Here is a 20,932-nt window from a genome sequence, read left to right as displayed (position 1 = left end):
ACCACCTTGAACAACATGCACCAATAACCCACCCCTCCCTCCCCCTCCTCCCACACTGTGCAACATCCTACCCCTCAAGTGCAATATCCACAGTGCAATACCCACCACCGTCTGACATGGACTGTTATTTTGTAGATTATTATTTTGTATATTGTATTGTAACATTGTTTTATTGTATAGTATTTTATGTTTCTTGTATAGTATTTTATGTTTCTCTTTTATTACTTGTGTGATTTTATATTCAGATTCAGATTAATTTATTCACCATATTGTACAGGTACAAATGGAATGTGATTTGACATTTCAGTGCATGATTTTTTCACAAATAGGAACAACATAATAATAATAATAATAATAATAATAATAATAATAATAATAATAATAATAATAATAATAATAATAATAATAATAATAATAATAATAATAATAATAATAATAATAATAATAATAATAATAAATAAGTGCAAAACAGGACAGAACAGTGAGACAACAATAAGACAGCAAAGTGCAGTGGTAGGGGACATGGATACATGGATTCCACTACTGCACCTTGAGTTTTAGTCCCAAATCTCGTTGTATGCTAATTATAATGATAATAAAGTACAATCTAATCTAAGACGCAGCAGTGGCCGCTGCCTCACCTCTCGTTGTGCTCCTGATACACCAGACGAGACTTCTCCAGGAGATACTTCTCCACGTAGGCTCTGAAAACACACACACACACACACACACACACACACACACACACACACACATGAGCGATATGATGAAAGAAAAGAGAATGAGCAGAGGGAGGAAAAACAGGGAGAGGAGGGAGGAGAGAGAGGGTGAAGGAGAAAGGGAACAGATAGACCTGCCGGTGGTATGAGGTCGTAAACAGCAGGGTGATATTTTAAGTGAGATTGAAGATCGCAATTGTAAAGGAAACTGTACTCGGGAGGATATCATAAGAGAAATGTAATTCTTATTCTATGTTTTTTTTTCAACAGGAGAAATTCCACGGTTTCTTATAGGGTAAAGTAAATATTCAAAGTGTAGGCTCTTGGAAAAGACACATACCTTCTTCATGCTTGCAACCGCTTCCATATTAAAACAACATTTTCGGTCCTTAAGACCTTCATTTTGGGCAAAACTAATACTATTTCATGAAGCGTGAGATTACCAACTTTCATGAACCACAACAGATGGGCTTTGAATGAATTGTTGTTTTGGACAATTGGACTCCCACTGTGTAGAGCAGGGGTCACCAACCTTTTTGAAACTGAGAGCTACTGTACTTCATGGGTACGGAGTCATACGAAGGGCTACCAATTTGATACACTCTTCTGAAATAACAAATGTACTCAGTTTGACTTTAGTTATATATTATTATTAGGGCTGGGACTTTATCGCATTAATTTAGATTAATTAACTACAGAAAGAATTCAAAGTTAAAGAAATTGATGCATTTCATCGCATGATGATTTTTCTTTATTGTGTACGAAACTACGAATGTTACCTTTCAAAGGAGACCAGACTCATGCATGTGCTATAAGTATAAAGTATAATAAATCGCAAATTCTTTTTCTTTGTCTGGTTTGTTCATAAAAAAAATAAAATAAAAAAGAGAAATTGAGATCAATCAAGAGTTTTTTTCCCCCAATGGTCAATTGTTCTGGAATGTACTTGAAAGTACTGCGTTTTACTTTGACCTCGAAAGTGCTTGAGTTTACAAAAGGTCCTTTGCGCTATATATTATTCCTAAATTTGCTGCACTTTGTTAAAAATGTCATTGATCTGTTGGTCTGTGTAGTAGCGAATACAGGATTTTGCTGCTTAAACATAGTATATTCTAGGGCTGTCAAAAGTAATGCTTTAACTTGAGATTAATTTAAATTATTTAAAGCATTAAAATAAATTAATCTAGATTAATCTATGGAGTGTGTTGTGAAGGGCCAGATTAAACCGAATATATATATTTATTTATATATATATATTTAATTGTATTTGTATATTCTCTAATATTCCCTGATATCCCTTGTATATTCCTTGTACAATATGCATTGAATATCCATTCTAGCCTACTGAACATCCCATAATAGTCTCCATTCTACTATTGGTCGAGACCTTGGTGCCAGGCTGCCATACCCCTCAGACCCAGTTCAAACGTACCGCTCGACATGTACGAACAAGTCCTAGTTCCGCGTAGGAATTTGGCTACCGCACCACTAATGGGACTATTTGTTCATAGTGCGTATATATACTGCGCTACTAAAGTAGGACTTTCTTTTCAGTCCAGTTTCTTACCCTCCAATAGAGTCACAGACGTAAAGCCTCCCCGCGATGCCACGTGTGGGAGTAAGGCCAAGTTCGGCATACCATCGGTATTGAGACATCGTGTATATTAATATTTGAATAGTCATATTTGGCACTATATCGTCGAGTTGGACGTAGTCTATTAAGCTAATAATAGTCTGTTAATATATAGTGCTTCGTGCGGTGAGAATACTACCGTAGTCAGTACCCCATCGTTTCGGGCAGAGAACTGGCTGCTTACCCAGGGTGGTTGACCCTATGTGAAGCTGCACCCGAGGAGCCCCAGAGCCGACGAGCGAGTGGACCTGTATACCGGATTATTCTACCGACGACAGCCCGCCTTCCCAGGCACGGATTATGCTTTGGATACTTTGATTATTCTATGGATAAAGACCCCCGACACTACCGTGTGTTGGAACCCCCCCCCCCTGGAGAGGACGCAAGGTGAGGAGACGCTCTGCAAGACGAGGTCTCTCCACATCTCTCCCCCGTGGACCGGAGAGAGCCGGCCCACAAAGAGTCCACCTGCTTTCATCTGTGGTCCAAGGATCGCCGGCGCATTGAACGGCACTACAGTGGGTTCTCCTGGGATACCCTTGGCCGGACGAGGCAGCTGGATTCTACCCCCCCCCCCCCTCCTACTCCTGTCGGCTTACAAGCGACCGGATTAACCCCCTCTAGTGTATCTAGTATAATCATTAAAGTATCATTGCTGTTATTCCTTAACTATTCCAGGTCGTATATTTACCACCTGCGCCTTCAGAGATTGGACATTATCTATTGATATACCGACGAATACTCCTTGCCATAAAAGTGCATACTATTTCAATTCATAAATGTAATTAAGTGATTAAGAGCTTATTCTACACACCATCGCTGTGTAGGAAATAAAGACCTGTTTCTAATTCGTACATTTGTGTTGGATCCGTTTCATCTACGTGAGAGTGTTCATGATAATATATTTATGCCGTGTACTGGGTGGCCGAATATTAAGTACAAAGGTAGTGGTAGTAAGTATCATATCTAGTAATACAGTCAGGGAATTGTACCCCTCAGTTACAATTGGTCCTTCGAGCCGGAGGGTAATTAGTGTAATATTAATATAGTGTTATTAATATTGAAATGGCCTATGATGAACACTCCACGAAACGATCCTCCTAACCAACGCCCGCAGCGCGAACGACGGCTCCCTCAGTACTTAGAGGCTTACGCTGTCAGTCAACAACCTAGTCTTCTACTAACAGTAAACGCGGTAAAACTAGAAAGTAAAAGTATGTCTAACCCCAACGCCCAGACTACCCCGACCATAGAGGCCCCTACGGGCTCTAATGTAACTGACCAAGTTCACGGTGGGGACCAGTGGGAACCAGACATGACTTCACACCCCGCCAGTACTGAAGAAGTAGTCCCCGATGAGTCCCGGGAGGAATACAACGCTACCGAGAGAGAACTCGGCACGGAAGAAGACGGGGAGAGCACCGTGGAGATAGAGCTCCAAGGCTCCGCAAGGAGTACCCCGAGGGAAGGCTCCCCTATACAACCGCCTTCTCCCAGCGAGGCAGAGAGGACCCTACAGCAGGCATTCCTCGTCAGCCTGAAAGCCTCTACTGAACGCGATAGACTCCAGGGTGAACGCGATCGATTGCAGCTACAGCAACGGAGCGAAGAAGAGCACATACGCCTGGAAATAAGACGCATTCAGATGGAAGAGAATGTGGCCCGAGACCGAGCAGACAGCCAGCGAGCAGCTGCTGGTGCTCTACGGGACGCAGAGCGCGACAGACAGCAAGCGCAACTAATAAAACAGCTGATCAGACGGACAACACCCTCTCCCTCCGCCAGAGGCTCCAGGAACTCGTCTAGACACACCTCCAGGGCGGCATCCCCTAGCCGAGTAAACAACCCTGAACTTGACCAACAGACGAGGTCTATACCCCCCACAGACCACCTCCCCCCACCGGTCCAAGCGAGACCTAGCAACCGGGAAGGAGCAGCATATCCTGTGGAGAGGCTAAACCAGAGACTACAAGCACTGGATGACCTAACTGAAGACGAAGAGGAAGAGGAGGAGAACCGCGCCCGAAGACAGCACAGTACTCTACCGGACCAGGAGGTCCGGTACAGCCCAGGCTATACTCCCGCGGAGCTGCGCTACAGACCCCCGACTCTATACACGGGTGAGCACGACGCACGACCCGCACCGAGGAACAGCACCTGGACAAGCGGGCCATGGTACACTGCCGGTACCAGCCCATACCAAGGAGCGGGAGGAGACTCGCCTAGGAGGCCTCTCCCCCAACGCTCGCCGATGTATCCACAGTCAGCGTCATACATTGGCACGCCTATGGTACCCGACTTCACCCAAGAGAACCGGGCCCAGTATACAGAACTCCGCATGTGTCTGGAGACCATGTTGGTGGATGTATTGGATGAACGCCACAAATACGCCATCCTACTGCAGCACTTAAAGGTGCCCCGCGCACATAATATAGCGCTCGCCTACGCGACTTCCACCACCCCATACACAGCAGCGCTGGTAGCATTGGACCAGAGGTATGGGCGCATATGGGATTACGTGATCCAGGAGATCCGACACATCGACCGCTTACCCCCAGCAATAGACAATCGAGCACTGGACGACCTGTCCGTCAGAGTGCAGTATCTGGTAGGGATGTTGGGAGCGCAAAGAGAGAAGGGGAAGTATGAACTTTACGCCAACTCAAATGTGGAAAGGATCCTGGAGAAGCTGCCGCCCGCTCGTCAGGAGCGCTTTAGGCGGCAGAGGGACCACAGAGACCCGAATGGCCCCGAACCGAACCTCCTCGATCTAGCAGACTTCCTGGCGAGAGAAGTCAGCAGCCTACGGCTAGATACATTCGGACGGAGCACCCCTGGCTCCAGAGAAGGAACCAGACGACTAAATGATGGAAGAAGATCGGTGACTGTGATGCACCAATCGGAGTCAGTACCGAGCAGCAGGAGCCACAGTACCCCCTCCAGAACGGAGAAGTGGAAGATAGTGTGCCCCTACTGTGAGAAAGAACACTGGCTAGCGCAATGTGACTCCTTCCCCAAGCTGAACGCGGAGGAAGCAGGTCAATGGATAAAGTCCAACAAGCGCTGTTTTCGCTGTGCGCGCTCACACATGGCAGCCGAATGCCGCTTAAAGAAAAGGTGCACCAAGTGCGATGGAGCCCATCTGGACATACTTCACGACAGTAACAGACGGCGCCCTTCACCCGCACCATCCAGCCGCAAAGCGAGCGTCATGTACATCGATCCCGCCAGCAGCAGTGGAGCCCGAGTACTCCTAAAAGTAGTGCGTGTGACACTAAGCTACCAGAATAAAGTCCTGGACACTTACGCCGTCCTCGATGACGGGTCAGAGAAGACCCTGCTGCTCGCCTCCGCTGCGGCCCAGCTAGGGCTGCGGGGAAGCGAAACCCAAATGACAATTCGGACAATAAGACGAGATTTGAAGACGATAAAGGGCGAGAATGTCTCATTCTCTATCGCAGCAAGCGGCCAGCCTGAGCGACGGTACCAGATTGCAGACGCTTTCACCAGCCAAGAAATAGGACTGTCGCGGTACACATACCCCGTCGCCAAGCTGATGGAGAAATATGCACATCTGCGCAAGTTACCGATCCCGCTCATAGACAATGCTATGCCGACCCTGTTGATAGGCTCCGACCATGCAGACCTCATTGTCCCGATAGACCGGGTTCATACCGGACCCCGAGGCTGTCCTGCAGCAGTCGAGACCCGTTTGGGATGGACTCTCCAAGGCCCGCTCGCCAAATCTCTCAACCGAAGTACAGCCACTAGATGTCTCCACTCCCGAGTCACAGAGGGAGAAACCGCACTCCTGCAACACGTAGAGCGGCTATGGAGCTTGGAACAAATGCCCTTTAAGAATGGAAAGAAAGACATTCGCTCTAAAGATGACATTTACGCCATTCACCTCCTCGAGACAGGGACCAAGAGAGTCCCGGTCAACGGCGTGTTGAGATACGCCACGCCACTCCTGCGGCGAGAAGGAATGCCTACTTTCCACGCCAAGACAGACGCCATAGAACGGTACCTGCTGAACACGGAGCGGCGCTTAGCCAAGAACCCCGCCCAAGAGAGTGTATACCGCGCTGAGATTGAGAAGCTCATCACAGCGGGACACGTCACAAAGATGGACATTAAAGAGGCTGACCAGACCACTGAATCGTGGTACGTGCCCCACCACAAGGTCCATCACAACGGTAAAGACCGCATAGTATTTAACTGCAGCTACCAGATCGGATCCCAAAATCTGAATAAAGAGTTACTGCCCGGTCCCACACTCGGCCCCTCCCTACTCGGCGTTCTACTCCGCTTCCGCCAGGAAAAGGTGGCCATCAGCGGGGACATTAAAGGAATGTTCCTGCAGGTGAGATTAGTAGAGGCGGACAAGCCCCTGTTACGGTTCCTATGGAGAGAGAAGCCAGGAGATGAGCACCCAGCCATCTACCAATGGGAAGTCCTCCCCTTCGGAACGACGTGCAGCCCCTGCTGTGCGACATTTGCACTACAGAAACATGTAGCAGAGGACCCAGCAGCGGACGAAGAGGTCCGACACAGCGTAAAGAACAGCTTCTACGTAGACAACTGTCTACAAAGCCTTTCAACCCAGGAAGAAGCCGAGGCTCTCCTGATTAAACTCTGCGCCTCATTGATCAAAGGCGGCTTTGATCTCAGGCAGTGGGCCAGCAGCGATCCGCAAGTACTGCGCAGCCTCTCCTCCGAGGACAAGGCAGCCAGCAGCGAGACCTGGATGGCTACAATCCCGGGAGAAGCCCAGGAGATGACCCTGGGATTGGTGTGGCGATTCAAAACAGATTCGCTTCACTACAGACACAAGCCCCTGACTACGGAGCAGGGAAGGCCGGCGGCGGCGCCGACCACCAGACGGAGTGTGTACACAACACTCGCCCGACAATATGACCCGCTAGGATGTATTCTACCGTACACCACCAGGGCAAAAATGATTGTACGAGCATTGTGGGACAAGGACCAGGGCTGGGACGACCCCATTCCCGCACACCTTAAATCCACCTGGAGAGAGTGGGAGATGGAGCTCCACTCACTCCCAGGCGTTAATATGCGCCGAAGCTACTTCCCACCCACGGTGAGGCCAGAGACATGTAAAATGGACTTACACGTCTTCAGTGACGCCTCAGAGGTCGCATACGGATCAGTAGCCTACTTGCGGGCCCAAGACCAGGGGGGAGAGATCTACACAGCATTTGTCCTCGCCCGCTCGAGAATAGCCCCACGCAAGCAACAATCTATCCCACGTCTAGAGCTCTGCGCAGCCCTAGCCGGAGCGCACCTAGCCACGCTCATCCAACGTGAGCTCACCATACCGGTGTCTAGAACAATCCTGTGGTCAGATTCCACGACGGTACTCGCCTGGATCAAATCGGACTCATGCAAGTACAAAGTCTTCGTGGGAGTCAGAGTCACCGAGATTCAAGACTTAACCGAAGAGTTAACCGGAGAAACAGAGTGGCGCTACGTTGATACAAAACAGAACCCAGCTGACGTCATCACCCGGGGGATGCCCCTGGATGACCTCACCCGTCGCAATGTCTACAGTGACGGCCCCGCATTCCTAAGACTCCCGGAAGGACAGTGGCCCATGCCTATCCCGAGGGAAGCAAGTCCAGAGGAGGTGGAAATTAAGAAGTCTGTGTTCTGTGGATTGAGCACCGTAGCCTCCACCGACCCTAACATAAACGATTGCACGTCCATAGAGAGTGCACAACAAAGAACATTCCTGCGGTACCACCCGGAGTGCAAGTCCCCCGCTGATATGTCAGCGGCTAACTACGAGGAAGCAGAATTGCTTCTACTGCAGCGAGCCCAGAGAGACTCGTTCCCCGATGAATTGGCCTGTCTACAGGGAGGAAAGCCCGTCCCATCCGACAGCAGATTAATTCACCTGGCCCCCGAGAGCGACGCTCACACCCTCATCAGAGTGGGTGGTCGCCTACGCAGAGCCCCCAATCTACCGGATGACATTAAATACCCGATCGTATTGAACAGCCGACACAAGGTCACAGAGCTGATTATAAAGAAATACGATGAGGATGTACATCACGCAGGAGCAGAAAGAGTCTTCGCGGAAATCAGACGTCGTTACTGGATCCTACAAGGAAGAGAGGCGGTACGACGCTTCCAACGAACATGTCTAGACTGCCGCAAGTGGCGCGCGCAGCCCAGCATACCAAGGATGGCTGACCTTCCTCCATGTCGCCTCCGAATCGGTGACAAGCCATTCCACTCAACGGGTATGGACTGCTTTGGCCCGCTGCACATAAAGAAAGGAAGAGGAACCGAGAAGCGGTGGGGTATTGTATTCAAATGCATGACCACCAGAGCGATACACATCGAGCTTCTCCCGACCATGAGCACAGACTCATTCCTTATGGCCTTCCGTAGATTCATATCACGGAAAGGAAGACCGTCTACCCTATTGTCCGATCATGGGACAAACTTTAAAGGCGGCGAAAGAGAGCTGAGAGAGAGCTTCCAAGCTATGGGCCCAGAACTTAAGACCCACCTCGCTCCAGCACAGGTTGATTTCCAATTCAACCCCCCAAACGCACCCCACTTCGGTGGCACTTGGGAACGAGAAGTGCGCTCCATAAAGACAGCCCTGTACGCAGTACTTGGGGCCCAGACTGTGGCGGAAGAAGTCCTAATGACAGTCCTCACGGAGATTGAGGGAGTACTTAACTCGAAGCCCCTCGGATATGTCTCCAGTGATGTGGCGGATATCGACCCAGTTACCCCCAACACACTCCTGATGGGGCGGCTAGATCCTGCATTACCCCAGACAATGTACCGGCCTGAAGAAGCGAACGGCCGACGAATGTGGAGGTACAGCCAAGTATTAGCCGACAAGTTTTGGAACAGTTTCCTACTGCACTACCTACCGTCTCTACAGACCCGCCAGAAGTGGGTAAAGGAGAGAGACAATTTGACAGAAGGAACAGTCGTCATGATTATTGATCAATCACTGCCCAGAGCTATGTGGCCGGCCGGCCGCGTAAGCAAAGTGATCACCGGTGCCGACGGCAAGGTCCGAGCAGCTGAAGTGCTCGTCCAGGGTCGCACTTACACCCGTCCCGTGGCAAGGCTCATAGAACTGCCTCGACTCCCAGACACAATCGATGATGACCATGACCCTACAACCCTATGACTTTGTGAAGTTGACTGACCCCTACAGCAAACCCTTATGTGTAAATAGACAACGCGATTAATCTGTCTCCGTTTAACTGATTAGGTCTGGGACCTATTCAGGGGGTGGCTGTTGTGAAGGGCCAGATTAAACCGAATATATATATTTATTTATATATATATATTTAATTGTATTTGTATATTCTCTAATATTCCCTGATATCCCTTGTATATTCCTTGTACAATATGCATTGAATATCCATTCTAGCCTACTGAACATCCCATAATAGTCTCCATTCTACTATTGGTCGAGACCTTGGTGCCAGGCTGCCATACCCCTCAGACCCAGTTCAAACGTACCGCTCGACATGTACGAACAAGTCCTAGTTCCGCGTAGGAATTTGGCTACCGCACCACTAATGGGACTATTTGTTCATAGTGCGTATATATACTGCGCTACTAAAGTAGGACTTTCTTTTCAGTCCAGTTTCTTACCCTCCAATAGAGTCACAGACGTAAAGCCTCCCCGCGATGCCACGTGTGGGAGTAAGGCCAAGTTCGGCCTACCATCGGTATTGAGACATCGTGTATATTAATATTTGAATAGTCATATTTGGCACTATATCGTCGAGTTGGACGTAGTCTATTAAGCTAATAATAGTCTGTTAATATATAGTGCTTCGTGCGGTGAGAATACTACCGTAGTCAGTACCCCATCGTTTCGGGCAGAGAACTGGCTGCTTACCCAGGGTGGTTGACCCTATGTGAAGCTGCACCCGAGGAGCCCCAGAGCCGACGAGCGAGTGGACCTGTATACCGGATTATTCTACCGACGACAGCCCGCCTTCCCAGGCACGGATTATGCTTTGGATACTTTGATTATTCTATGGATAAAGACCCCCGACACTACAGTGTGTTGGAACCCCCCCCCCCTGGAGAGGACGCAAGGTGAGGAGACGCTCTGCAAGACGAGGTCTCTCCACATCTCTCCCCCGTGGACCGGAGAGAGCCGGCCCACAAAGAGTCCACCTGCTTTCATCTGTGGTCCAAGGATCGCCGGCGCATTGAACGGCACTACAGTGGGTTCTCCTGGGATACCCTTGGCCGGACGAGGCAGCTGGATTCTACCCCCCCCCCCCTCCTACTCCTGTCGGCTTACAAGCGACCGGATTAACCCCCTCTAGTGTATCTAGTATAATCATTAAAGTATCATTGCTGTTATTCCTTAACTATTCCAGGTCGTATATTTACAACCTGCGCCTTCAGAGATTGGACATTATCTATTGATATACCGACGAATACTCCTTGCCATAAAAGTGCATACTATTTCAATTCATAAATGTAATTAAGTGATTAAGTGCTTATTCTACACACCATCGCTGTGTAGGAAATAAAGACCTGTTTCTAATTCGTACATTTGTGTTGGATCCGTTTCATCTACGTGAGAGTGTTCATGATAATATATTTATGCCGTGTACTGGGTGGCCGAATATTAAGTACAAAGGTAGTGGTAGTAAGTATCATATCTAGTAATACAGTCAGGGAATTGTACCCCTCAGTTACAGAGTGAAAAATCTTTAATCTTAGCGCCGCGGATATAAGAAAGAGGTCTAGCCGAGTCAATGTTGATGGTTTTGTTGAACATTTGTATTTCACAGGAGAGAAACTGTATTCAAACAAAACTATTAAAATAGTCTTTGAATCTAAATATACTTTCTTTGTGTTGATTTTACATTAATTCCATGATTTAAAAATAATTTAATTAAATAATTGTTACAAGCTTCGGTTTTAAGTAGAAAAATGCTATTTTTAATCTAGATTAATCTAGATTAATTACAGAAAATTGTGTAATTAATTAGTTAAATTTTTTTAATCTATTGACAGCACTAGTATATTCATTGATTCACTCGTATACCAAAATTAATTTGAATTGAAAAATATTGCTTTTCGCATCAAATATTGATATGCGATTAAAATGTGATTAATTAATTAATTCGATTAATAATTTTTTATCGAGTCCCACCACTAATTATTATCACTGATAAATGATACTCATCTTTGTGAAGACACTGATCATGTTAGTGATTTCTCACTATAATGATCAACAATGACTGAACAAGGTGGGAAACGGATCATATCAATATTCTAAACTTTGTAAACCCAGGCTTGCCGCGGGCGACTCATGTGGTCCTTGGGGGGCTACCTGGTGCCCGTGGGCACCGTGTTGGTGACCCCTGGTGTAGAGTTATCTGGCTGATTCTGCTGCTGAAATGTCTCACTCATCTAGTATATATCTGTGTGTGTGTGTGTGTGTGTGTGTGTGTGTGTGTGTGTGTGTGTGTGTGTGTGTGTGTGTGTGTGTGTGTGTGTGTGTGTGTGTGTGTGTGTGTGAATGATGCTTGCTTGGGTGTATGTGTAATAAAGAGTGAGAGAGGGACAGAGCAAGTGACTTTTTGTCTTTCTGTCTGTGTGCATGAATGTGTGTGTGTGTGTGTGTCTGCGAGCGTGTGTGTGTGTGTGTGTCTGCGAGCGTGTGTGTGTGTGCGTGTGTGCATGTGTGTGTGCATGTGCGTGTGTGTGTGTGTGTGTGTGTGTGTCTTTGTGTGTCTTTGTGGGTGTGTGCATGTGTGTGTGCATGTGCGTGTGTGTGTGCATGTGCGTGTGTGTGTGTGTGTGTGTCTTTGTGTGTCTTTGTGGGTGTGTGCATGTCTCACCCCCTCACGGTGCCACTCTCCTGGTAGTTGACCTGGATGAATTTTCCGAAGCGACTGGAGTTGTCGTTGTGGGCCGTCTTGGCGTTCCCAAAGGCCTGAGGGGAAAACAGACAACGGCAACATTCATCATCAACCCAAAATACCAACAAAGAAGACACAATTGGTAACAATAGGGGACGCAGAAGAAGATAAAACAAAACAAAGGGCCCCCACTCCAAAACAAAACCTGATATTATTCAGAAAACAATGTTTCAAACATGCAGTGATTCCATCCTCAGGTCAACGGAGTGCCGTTCTAACGTTGTGTTCTAACATTAGTGGGCATGGAGGGGCATCGGACTCTCATTGGCTGGCTGGCTGGCTAGCAGAGTATGAAGACTCTAGTGAGTGAACTGGAACAGCAGCATTGAGAGAAGAGAAGAGAGGAGAAGTTGAGGAGAGGAGAGGTTGAGGCCCCTACCAGGAGACTACGGCTGGCTACCACGGAAAGAAAAACATCTTCGAAAGACAGAAGATAGATGAGAAAAAGAGAAAGAAAAAAAGAAAGAACGAGAGAAAGAGAGAGAGAAAGAGAAAGACAGGGAGAAAGACAGATAGTGAGCGAGAAGGAGTCCTGGGGTATTATTGGACCCGATTGCTGCATGAATGTATAACTGCAGATATCATGGCTAATGGCTAGGACAAATTCCACTCCACAATAATATCTCTGATTGCTGGGCTGACTGCCTTTCAAAATGCCCACCTGACACAATAACGTCAGCAACATGACAGGAAGAACAAGAGGAGAAGCCAACATGTGGGCTGATCAAATAGAAAATACATTGATATGAAGCTGTGAAATTCAACTGAAATGACAGTGTTTACACCAAACTCATTTCTAACCATAATGTGAAGTAAGACCTCGGAAAGTACCAAAATTGTGATAAAAAGATTCAAGATTTTAGGTTATCCCCGTGCTCGCATGGGTTTCCTCCCACACCATAAAAGACATGCATGCGAGGTACAAACTCCTGTCATTACTCTTGACCAAGGCACTGGTATTAGAGCTGGAGTGGGTAACCAGGCGCCAGACTGTGGCTGCCTGCTGCTCCTAAATAGTTAGGATGGGTTAAAACGCAGAGGAAACATTCCTGGTATATGCAAACATATGGCATATTATGAACTTGAAGTGATTCTAATTCTAGTCAGTCAGTCAGTCAGTGTTGTATTCATAGTTAACCATGTCAAAGCACTGGACCCAATGTTTTCTAATGGAGGATGTGAGTAGAGTAAATATTCACACACACACACAGTTTATGTGCATGCATCAATGTATGCACTCTGTGTCTGCGTGATATGAAAGCATGTGCTTGTGGCCAGTTTTGACAGTTGGGGGTGCGTGCATGTGTGTGCATGCATGCGTGTCTGTTGTGATCATGATAAGACACTTTTTTGGTGTACAAATTTATACCGGTATTATTGTGAAGGATATGATACGGCACAGGCCTAGTGCAGAGTGTGTCTGTAATTTGTACCCTTGTAGCATTATGATTAATGAGTTTGGTAGCAGTGTCAGGGTGATTTAGGAGTTAAACTCTTCTGTGGTCTCACACACTCGTGCACGCACACGCACACACACACACACACACAGTCACACACAGGCCTGAGAACACACACCGATTATATAGTTGGACTTAGTGGAGGAGAGAGTCGACCCCAAACAAGTCAACTCCTCGACTCTTTCAGTTTAAAGAGTCAACTCCTCCAGTCTTTCAGTTTAAAGAGTCAACTCATCCAGTCTTTCAGTCTAAAGAGTCAACTCCTCGACTCTTTCAGTTTAAAGAGTCAACTCCTCCAGTCTTTCAGTCTAAAGAGTCAACTCCTCCAGTCTTAGTTTCAGGCTAAAGAGTCAACTCCTCCAGTCTTTCCGTTTAAAGAGTCAACTCCTCCAGTCTTTCAGTTTAAAGAGTCAACTCCTCCAGTCTTTCAGTCTAAAGAGTCAACTCCTCCAGTCTTTCAGTCTAAAGAGTCAACTCCTCCAGTCTTTCAGTCTAAAGAGTCAACTCCTCCAGTCTTTCAGTCTAAAGAGTCAACTCCTCCAGTCTTTCAGTCTAAAGAGTCAACTCCTCCAGTCTTTCAGTCTAAAGAGTCAACTCCTCCAGTCTTTCAGTCTAAAGAGTCAACTCCTCCAGTCTTTCAGTTTAAAGAGTCAACTCCTCCAGTCTTTCAGTCTAAAGAGTCAACTCCTCCAGTCTTTCAGTCTAAAGAGTCAACTCCTCCAGTCTTTCAGTCTAAAGAGTCAACTCCTCCAGTCTTTCAGTTTAAAGATTCTGGGTCAGCTCCAGTTAGGGTTGGGTTCTGTGGTGTGGTGTAGGCAACACCACCATATCAGCTCTAACGTTAGTACACAGATACAAAACACTAGCTAACGTTAGAATTGCTAGCTAGTAGAACACGGTGGGGTCACTTGTGCTAATTTAACACAAACTCACATGAAGACAAACAGTGTTTATTTATTATAATAATAATAATAATAATAATAATAATAATAATAATAATAATAATAATAATAATAATAATAATAATAATAATAATAATAATAATAATAATAATAATAATACATTCGATTTATAATGCACTCTATATGTGGAAACCAAGTCTCAGAGTGCTACAGAGTAAAACAGACTTTAAAAACATTAGGCAATTAAAGAAACAAGACATAAAGCATAAAAAGGGATAAAACACACAAGGCATGTATAAAAAGGTTAAAACTAAGGGAAGGCTTTCGTGAAGAGGTATGTTTTAGTCCTCTTTTAAAGGAAGCAGTGGTCTGTGGTGCTCCGAGGTGGTCAGGGAGGGTGTTCCACAGGCGAGGAGCAGCCCAGCAGAAGGCCCGGTCACCCCCATGGAAGGAGCTTGGTCCTGGGGGGAAGGAGGCGGTTTGTGTTGGCGGAGCGAAGGTTACAGGTGGAGGGTTCTGGGGTGAGGAGATCTTTGAGGTAGGGGGGAGCGTTTCCGTGGATGCATTGATGGGTCAGAAGGGATATTTTGTATTCAGTCCGGGTGATGATGGGGAGCCAGCGAAGTGAGTGGAGGATGGGTGTGATGTGGTCGTACTTACACACTCTCATCAGGATCCTAGCTATATTCCTATATTTATCATATAATTCCCCTCATTGTAGAATCACGTCAGCTAGTTCAGTCACTCGATAATAACAATAATAATATACTGTATTTGTATAGCACCTTTCATATAAGTATTGCGGGCCAAAGTGCTTCACAGCAGTAAAATAGACATAAAATGAGGATAAAATAGACAGAATAAAAGCAATGCAGGGAATAAGAAACATGGTTACTTGATTATTTTGTCTGTTTTGATAGCTTATCCTGTCCTCAATTGTTCCCCTCTCTCTGTTTACCACTGTGTATTCAAGAGACAATACAATGAATGTGGTGCACAGCTACAGGAGAAGTTGTGGAGCAGGTCATATTTTGACTCATTATCCAGCATTCATTTAGTTCCATTGTATATAACCCTATTTTTAGTCGTTTTTTTTTTACTCATACCTTATCAGGTGGGGGCCCACATGCCGCCCGCCCTCTTGAGGACAATTTGCCCACCAGCACTTTTTTTTTTTTTGATCCACTTTTTCTCCCATTTTTCTATATTTTCTCCCATCCCAATTTCGTATCATCCAATTCAACCCTCCCCTGTCACGAACGCTGTTTCTTGCCTCCCACAAGCCGGCTGCAATGTGGACTAAGTCATACATAGCACAAGTCCCCTCCGGTACTTGAGGTAACAGCAGTCGCATCTTTTCACCTGCGCAGCTCGATCTATCAGTGTCGAGGAGTAACGCGTGGGAGGCTCACGCTGCCCCCGACACTTCCTGATTCTACTGCGCAGGCGCACCAACCGACTTGTAGGAGTCGCTTGTTCACAACGTTCGATCCCCACCCTTCAGTTTTTCCCTCCCCGTAATACGGCCAATGTGTATTACTGCGGACGACCAGCCAAACTGAAAAACAATGTGGAGAGCTGGATTCGAACACGCGAATCCTAGCGTCTCCACACTGGTGGCGAGTGCCTTAGACCACTACACCACCTAGCCGCCCCTTGCCCACCAGCACTTTAACGACCTCTAGTGGCTCAAATTAAAGCCCCATTTGTTGACTGTCGAAAGCCTTTTCAGGTGACAAGATCCGTTCAGCGGTTCTCGAGTTACATGCCGATATGTGAGGCTTGCGCGAAGTACATGGTATTGCGCAAATACTACTCCTGACTCTTGGGGCTCTAGTTCCGTCAATCATTTGGCGATCTCGAAAATGATTGGACAGGGTTGTAGCCAATGAGTGTGGCTTTCCAATGATACCCCACCTGGGGATGTACGAATCAGGGATCTAGGTGAAAAGTCACAAGCGAAAACAGGAAGAGAAAAACCGCAGAATGAATTGAAGTTATGAGAAAACTGAGCATTTCTTTTGTACACAGTTTACCGAAATCACTCCTAATCACTCATTTCTGAACGGATCTTTATAAAATTTGGACATGTACAGTACTACATAAGACTTCAGGCTAGGCCTGCCGCGATAAGCAATAAATCGATTAATTGCTGCGATAATTAAAATGAATGCAATGATTTTGACGGGCGCGATTAATTGCTATTTGCGCTTTTGTTTTAATGAGGCGGAACCAGTGCCCCTTCAGTCACTGTCCGTGTTGGGAGGCGGGCCGCTGAATGAATGAATGAATGAAAACTTTATTTAACAGATTGCAGAATGGGTACAATACAGTACGGCTCAATACATACAATTGTTAAGGGGATGCAGACCAGAGAAAGACTTTCGTCTTGTTTACATCAGGGTCCCCCATTTTCAATTCATATAGACATATATGACATACATGACATACAGATAGTCAGTACTGCTACATCTATACATTTATGACATACCAGATTTGCAAATACAGTACTGTTTGTGATACAGAGGAGTCAAGAAAAGGGAGTATATACATTTGACGTAGAAACTGTACATTGGAGGAGGTTGGGTGGGGGGGGTTGGGTACATTGGGATATTGACAACCATACTGGGTAATTTACATTGGAGGTGGTTGGGGGGGGGGGGGGGGGCCGGGGGGCACACTGTATAAACAAGTAACACTGTACATTGAGGGGGGGGGGAGGAGACACTGTACAAACAAACACAATTGTACATTGAACTATTGACAAAACCATACTAGGTAAATGACTGTACATTGGAGGGGGTTGGGTTAGGATATTTACAGGGGCCAGTGTTGAATTGCAGTCTCCCGTAGGTGTCCCTTGAGAGAGGTTTTGAAAGTGGGTAGTGATCCACATTCCTTTACAGCTTTGGGTAGGGCGTTCCACATTGATGTGGCATAATTGCTAAACGTGTTTAGTCCCTTATTTGAGCCGAATCTGGGTTTAACATGATTTGTGGAGCTCCCTCTGGTGTTGTGATCGTGGTATTCACTGACCTTTGGGAAGTATTTTGACATGTACATGGGTACCTTGGTCGTGTAGTGTATCTTGTAGACCAGGCCCATTGCAAGTTGTTGTACTCTGTCGTCTACTCTAAGCCATCCTAGGTTGTCAAAGTGGGCAGGGGTGAGGTGGGTTCTAGGAGTAAGGTCAAGCAGTAGTCTGACCAGTTTGTTTTGAGATGTTTGTAATTTTGTTTTTAGCGCCTTTGAGGTGCTTTGGTACCATGAGGTGCAAGCATAGTCGTAGTACCCCTGAATGAGTGCTCCTGCCAGAGTCTTCAGGGTGTTCTTGTTTACCAGAGAGGAGATCCGGTACAAGAATCGAGTTCGTTGGTTGACTTTTTTTATTACATTGGATGCCATTTTGTCACAGGAGAGATTAGCCTCTAGGATGGAACCCAGGTAGGTAATTTCATCTTTCCTTGTGACAATATTGTCACCCACTGTAACTGAGAAGCCGTCGGTCTTGCTGAGTTTGTTATTTGAACCGAAGAGAATGGACTCTGTTTTGCCCATGTGTAATGATAGTTTGTTATCAGCGAGCCATATGCAGATTCTGCCTAGTTCCGAGCTGAGGGTTTTTTCAACCTGTAACTTGTTCTTGTCAGAGACCAGCAGGGCTGAGTCGTCCGCAAACAGGAACAAGTTGCAGTCACAAGCTGACGACATGTCATTTGCATAAATTAGGAACAGTAGCGGTCCTAGTATGCTTCCTTGAGGAACACCACAGCTCACTGTGGGGGGGGGGTAGGGTACTACTACTAGAGTACAGCACGGGAGCTCCGTGGGGCAACGCCACATAGACATTTCTCAATAGTGTTGCTCCTTTTAACCAAGTAGCATTATTTGTAGTGTAACGTTAGCTATTTTTAGACCCAAGTAGTTACTCGCTACTGCCCGGAGAAACTGGACTGCTAAATAAAGATGAAAGATAGAGCTTTGATTCTCATTCCATGCTAACAACATTAGCTAAATATCTAACAAACGAAATACAACGTATAGCATAGCTACAAGTACAACACAGAATAACGTTAATACAATTACATGCATCATTGTTTACAATGAACGGGTGGGGCTAGTCAAAGGACTGGACACGGGGACAAGTTAAACATGAATTAATTTATTATAACACTCCGGTAGTTTCGAGTCGTGCTGCAGTGCTTACGCACCACAGCTATTCTATTACTGCTTTGACGCTTCCTCCTCATCGTTGATTGCCTGTAGTAGCTGCATCTAACGTTAGTAGCTAACGTTAAAACTAACCGAAAGGTAGTTGTTCACCAACAATTTGTTTTATCATTAGCTCAAAAACAGAACCGGACGAGTCATGTTGTCGGCTCATAGTTTCTGCTTAGGATAATAACAACAATACTTCCGGTCCGGTCGGTGGGCTTCAAAATAAAAGTCAAACACCGGAAAAGACGGAGCGATGGGCTTCAAAATAAAAGTTTTGGGAAATCAATTTATCAAAAAAAATTCTCTAACCGGTCGCAATAATATCGCTTATCGCGATATTTTCGGGGGCAATTAATCGCCCAGCAAAATGTGTTATCGTGGCAGGCCTACTTCAGGCTATGGATTTTCAAGCCTCCAGCCATTCTGGGGAAATACTACTTCTGGACTACTAACTACTACAGAAAAACGTGAGTAACAAGTGTTTCTACAACTCAAGTTCAGACCTATGTTACTCTATTTCATTAGCACTCAAAAGAGACCAGGCTCATGCATCTGGTATAAGTATAAAGTATAGTATTTTGGTTTGGTGTGCAAAAAAAGTATGCAGTCCTCAAAAACGAAAACTAAAGTGGCCAATTTTGGGGGCGCCTGTTAAGAGGTAGGATAACGCCCATCCTCCTTTAAGGGTTCGCCAACCCTTTTCTATTTTGCAGCTTTTGGAGGCAGGGTATTATACAACAGGAATCTCTAATTCGAGTGTGCAAAAAAAGTTACAAAATGTGTAGATTGACAGATTTGACGCTATCGAACAATAACACTATGTAACAACCATCAAATGCACTCACAGCACACACATCCACACGCACACACTCACTTTAAACAAACAACTCACTGCAGCACCCACTTTACACACTTTAGAACACCTAAACACACTTTATATTTATTGGTAAAGAATTTGCACTACAACCCATACCTCATTACAAATACACCTTACTGTAAATTGTACCTAAATTGTACCTCATCACCCATTTCTGCTTTGCACTATATAGTATATTGTATATTAGTATATTGTATAGTATATTGTATGGTAACTCAGTTACTTCTACTCTGCATTGAACATTGTACATATGTACATACTGAACACTTGTGCCTACGTACGTGACTTTTATTTTATACTTGCTAATACTTATTTTATTTTATACTTACCTATTTTTGTCTAGCACAGTCTGGAGCGTGACAGAAAGAAGCATTTTGTATAAAAGTATTCTGTACTTCTGTATGACAACTAATAAAGAAACTTGAACTTGAACTATCGCCCATGAAGTCACAATGATATTTGGTACAGCGTGATAAATGTCTAATGTTGCTATGGGACTCAACTAAAGAACAAACCCCAAGCCAATCTGGTACAGTAGCTACCACCGGGGCCAAGTTAGTAAAATAAATGAATTTGTTAAGCTTCGAGTCTAATAAATCCTCTTCAAAAGCCAATATCAACCCCAGTCTTTCAATATTAAGTGGCTACTGCATTGCTGAACGAATATTATTTCACTACAATAAAAGCAATACAAATTCTATACCTAAGAAATTGAGGTTTGCCCTCAAATAATTGTCAAAAGATTTGAAAAGCAGATTAGGTACTGGATTTGAAAAAAAAAAAAATATATATATATATATATATATATATTATAATAATTTTGACCTGGCTAAAATAAATAATACAGTTTCCAAAGTGTTGACAGTCTTAAGTCTCTTTTTATGAATAGACAATTTTTCAAATATCTTTCTGAAAATAAACTAAATGTTGTCTAATGTAGCGGTAAAGTTAACAATTGGGCAACATTTGTAGCTTAGATAGCCTACTGCTGCTGAATGAACGCTAGCATAGCATAGTGTGTTGTTGCCACTGCATACTCCGTTGTGCCATATGGAAGCCAGGAAAATATTCTATGAAAACACATCACAATGTCCTTCATTTGCACAAATCAAAAGATATGGTGCGCAGTGTACCATATGCGAGACTTTATGTTTAAGCAAATGTCCTGACCCT

At 45.4% G+C, this 20,932-nt stretch overlaps 1 protein-coding gene across 1 annotated transcript in view; it reads right to left on the bottom strand.

Moving 5' to 3' along the window:
• Positions 1-20,932, bottom strand: part of LOC311230655 (unconventional myosin-IXAb-like) — a 326,861-nt gene that overhangs the window by 160,241 nt on the left and 145,688 nt on the right. The window contains exons 3-4 of the mRNA XM_084317004.1: positions 12,225-12,319; positions 642-704 (exon numbers count right to left, since the gene is read on the bottom strand). Of these exons, the coding sequence (XP_084173130.1) occupies positions 642-704; positions 12,225-12,319 (158 nt within the window). The remainder of the gene's footprint in view (positions 1-641; positions 705-12,224; positions 12,320-20,932) is intronic.

Source organism: Notolepis coatsorum, assembly GCF_963971535.1.
Source record: "Notolepis coatsorum genome assembly, chromosome: 6".
NCBI lineage: Eukaryota > Metazoa > Chordata > Actinopteri > Aulopiformes > Paralepididae > Notolepis > Notolepis coatsorum.
Note: the sequence above shows the minus strand (reverse complement) of the source record. Positions and strands in the feature narration are given on the sequence as shown.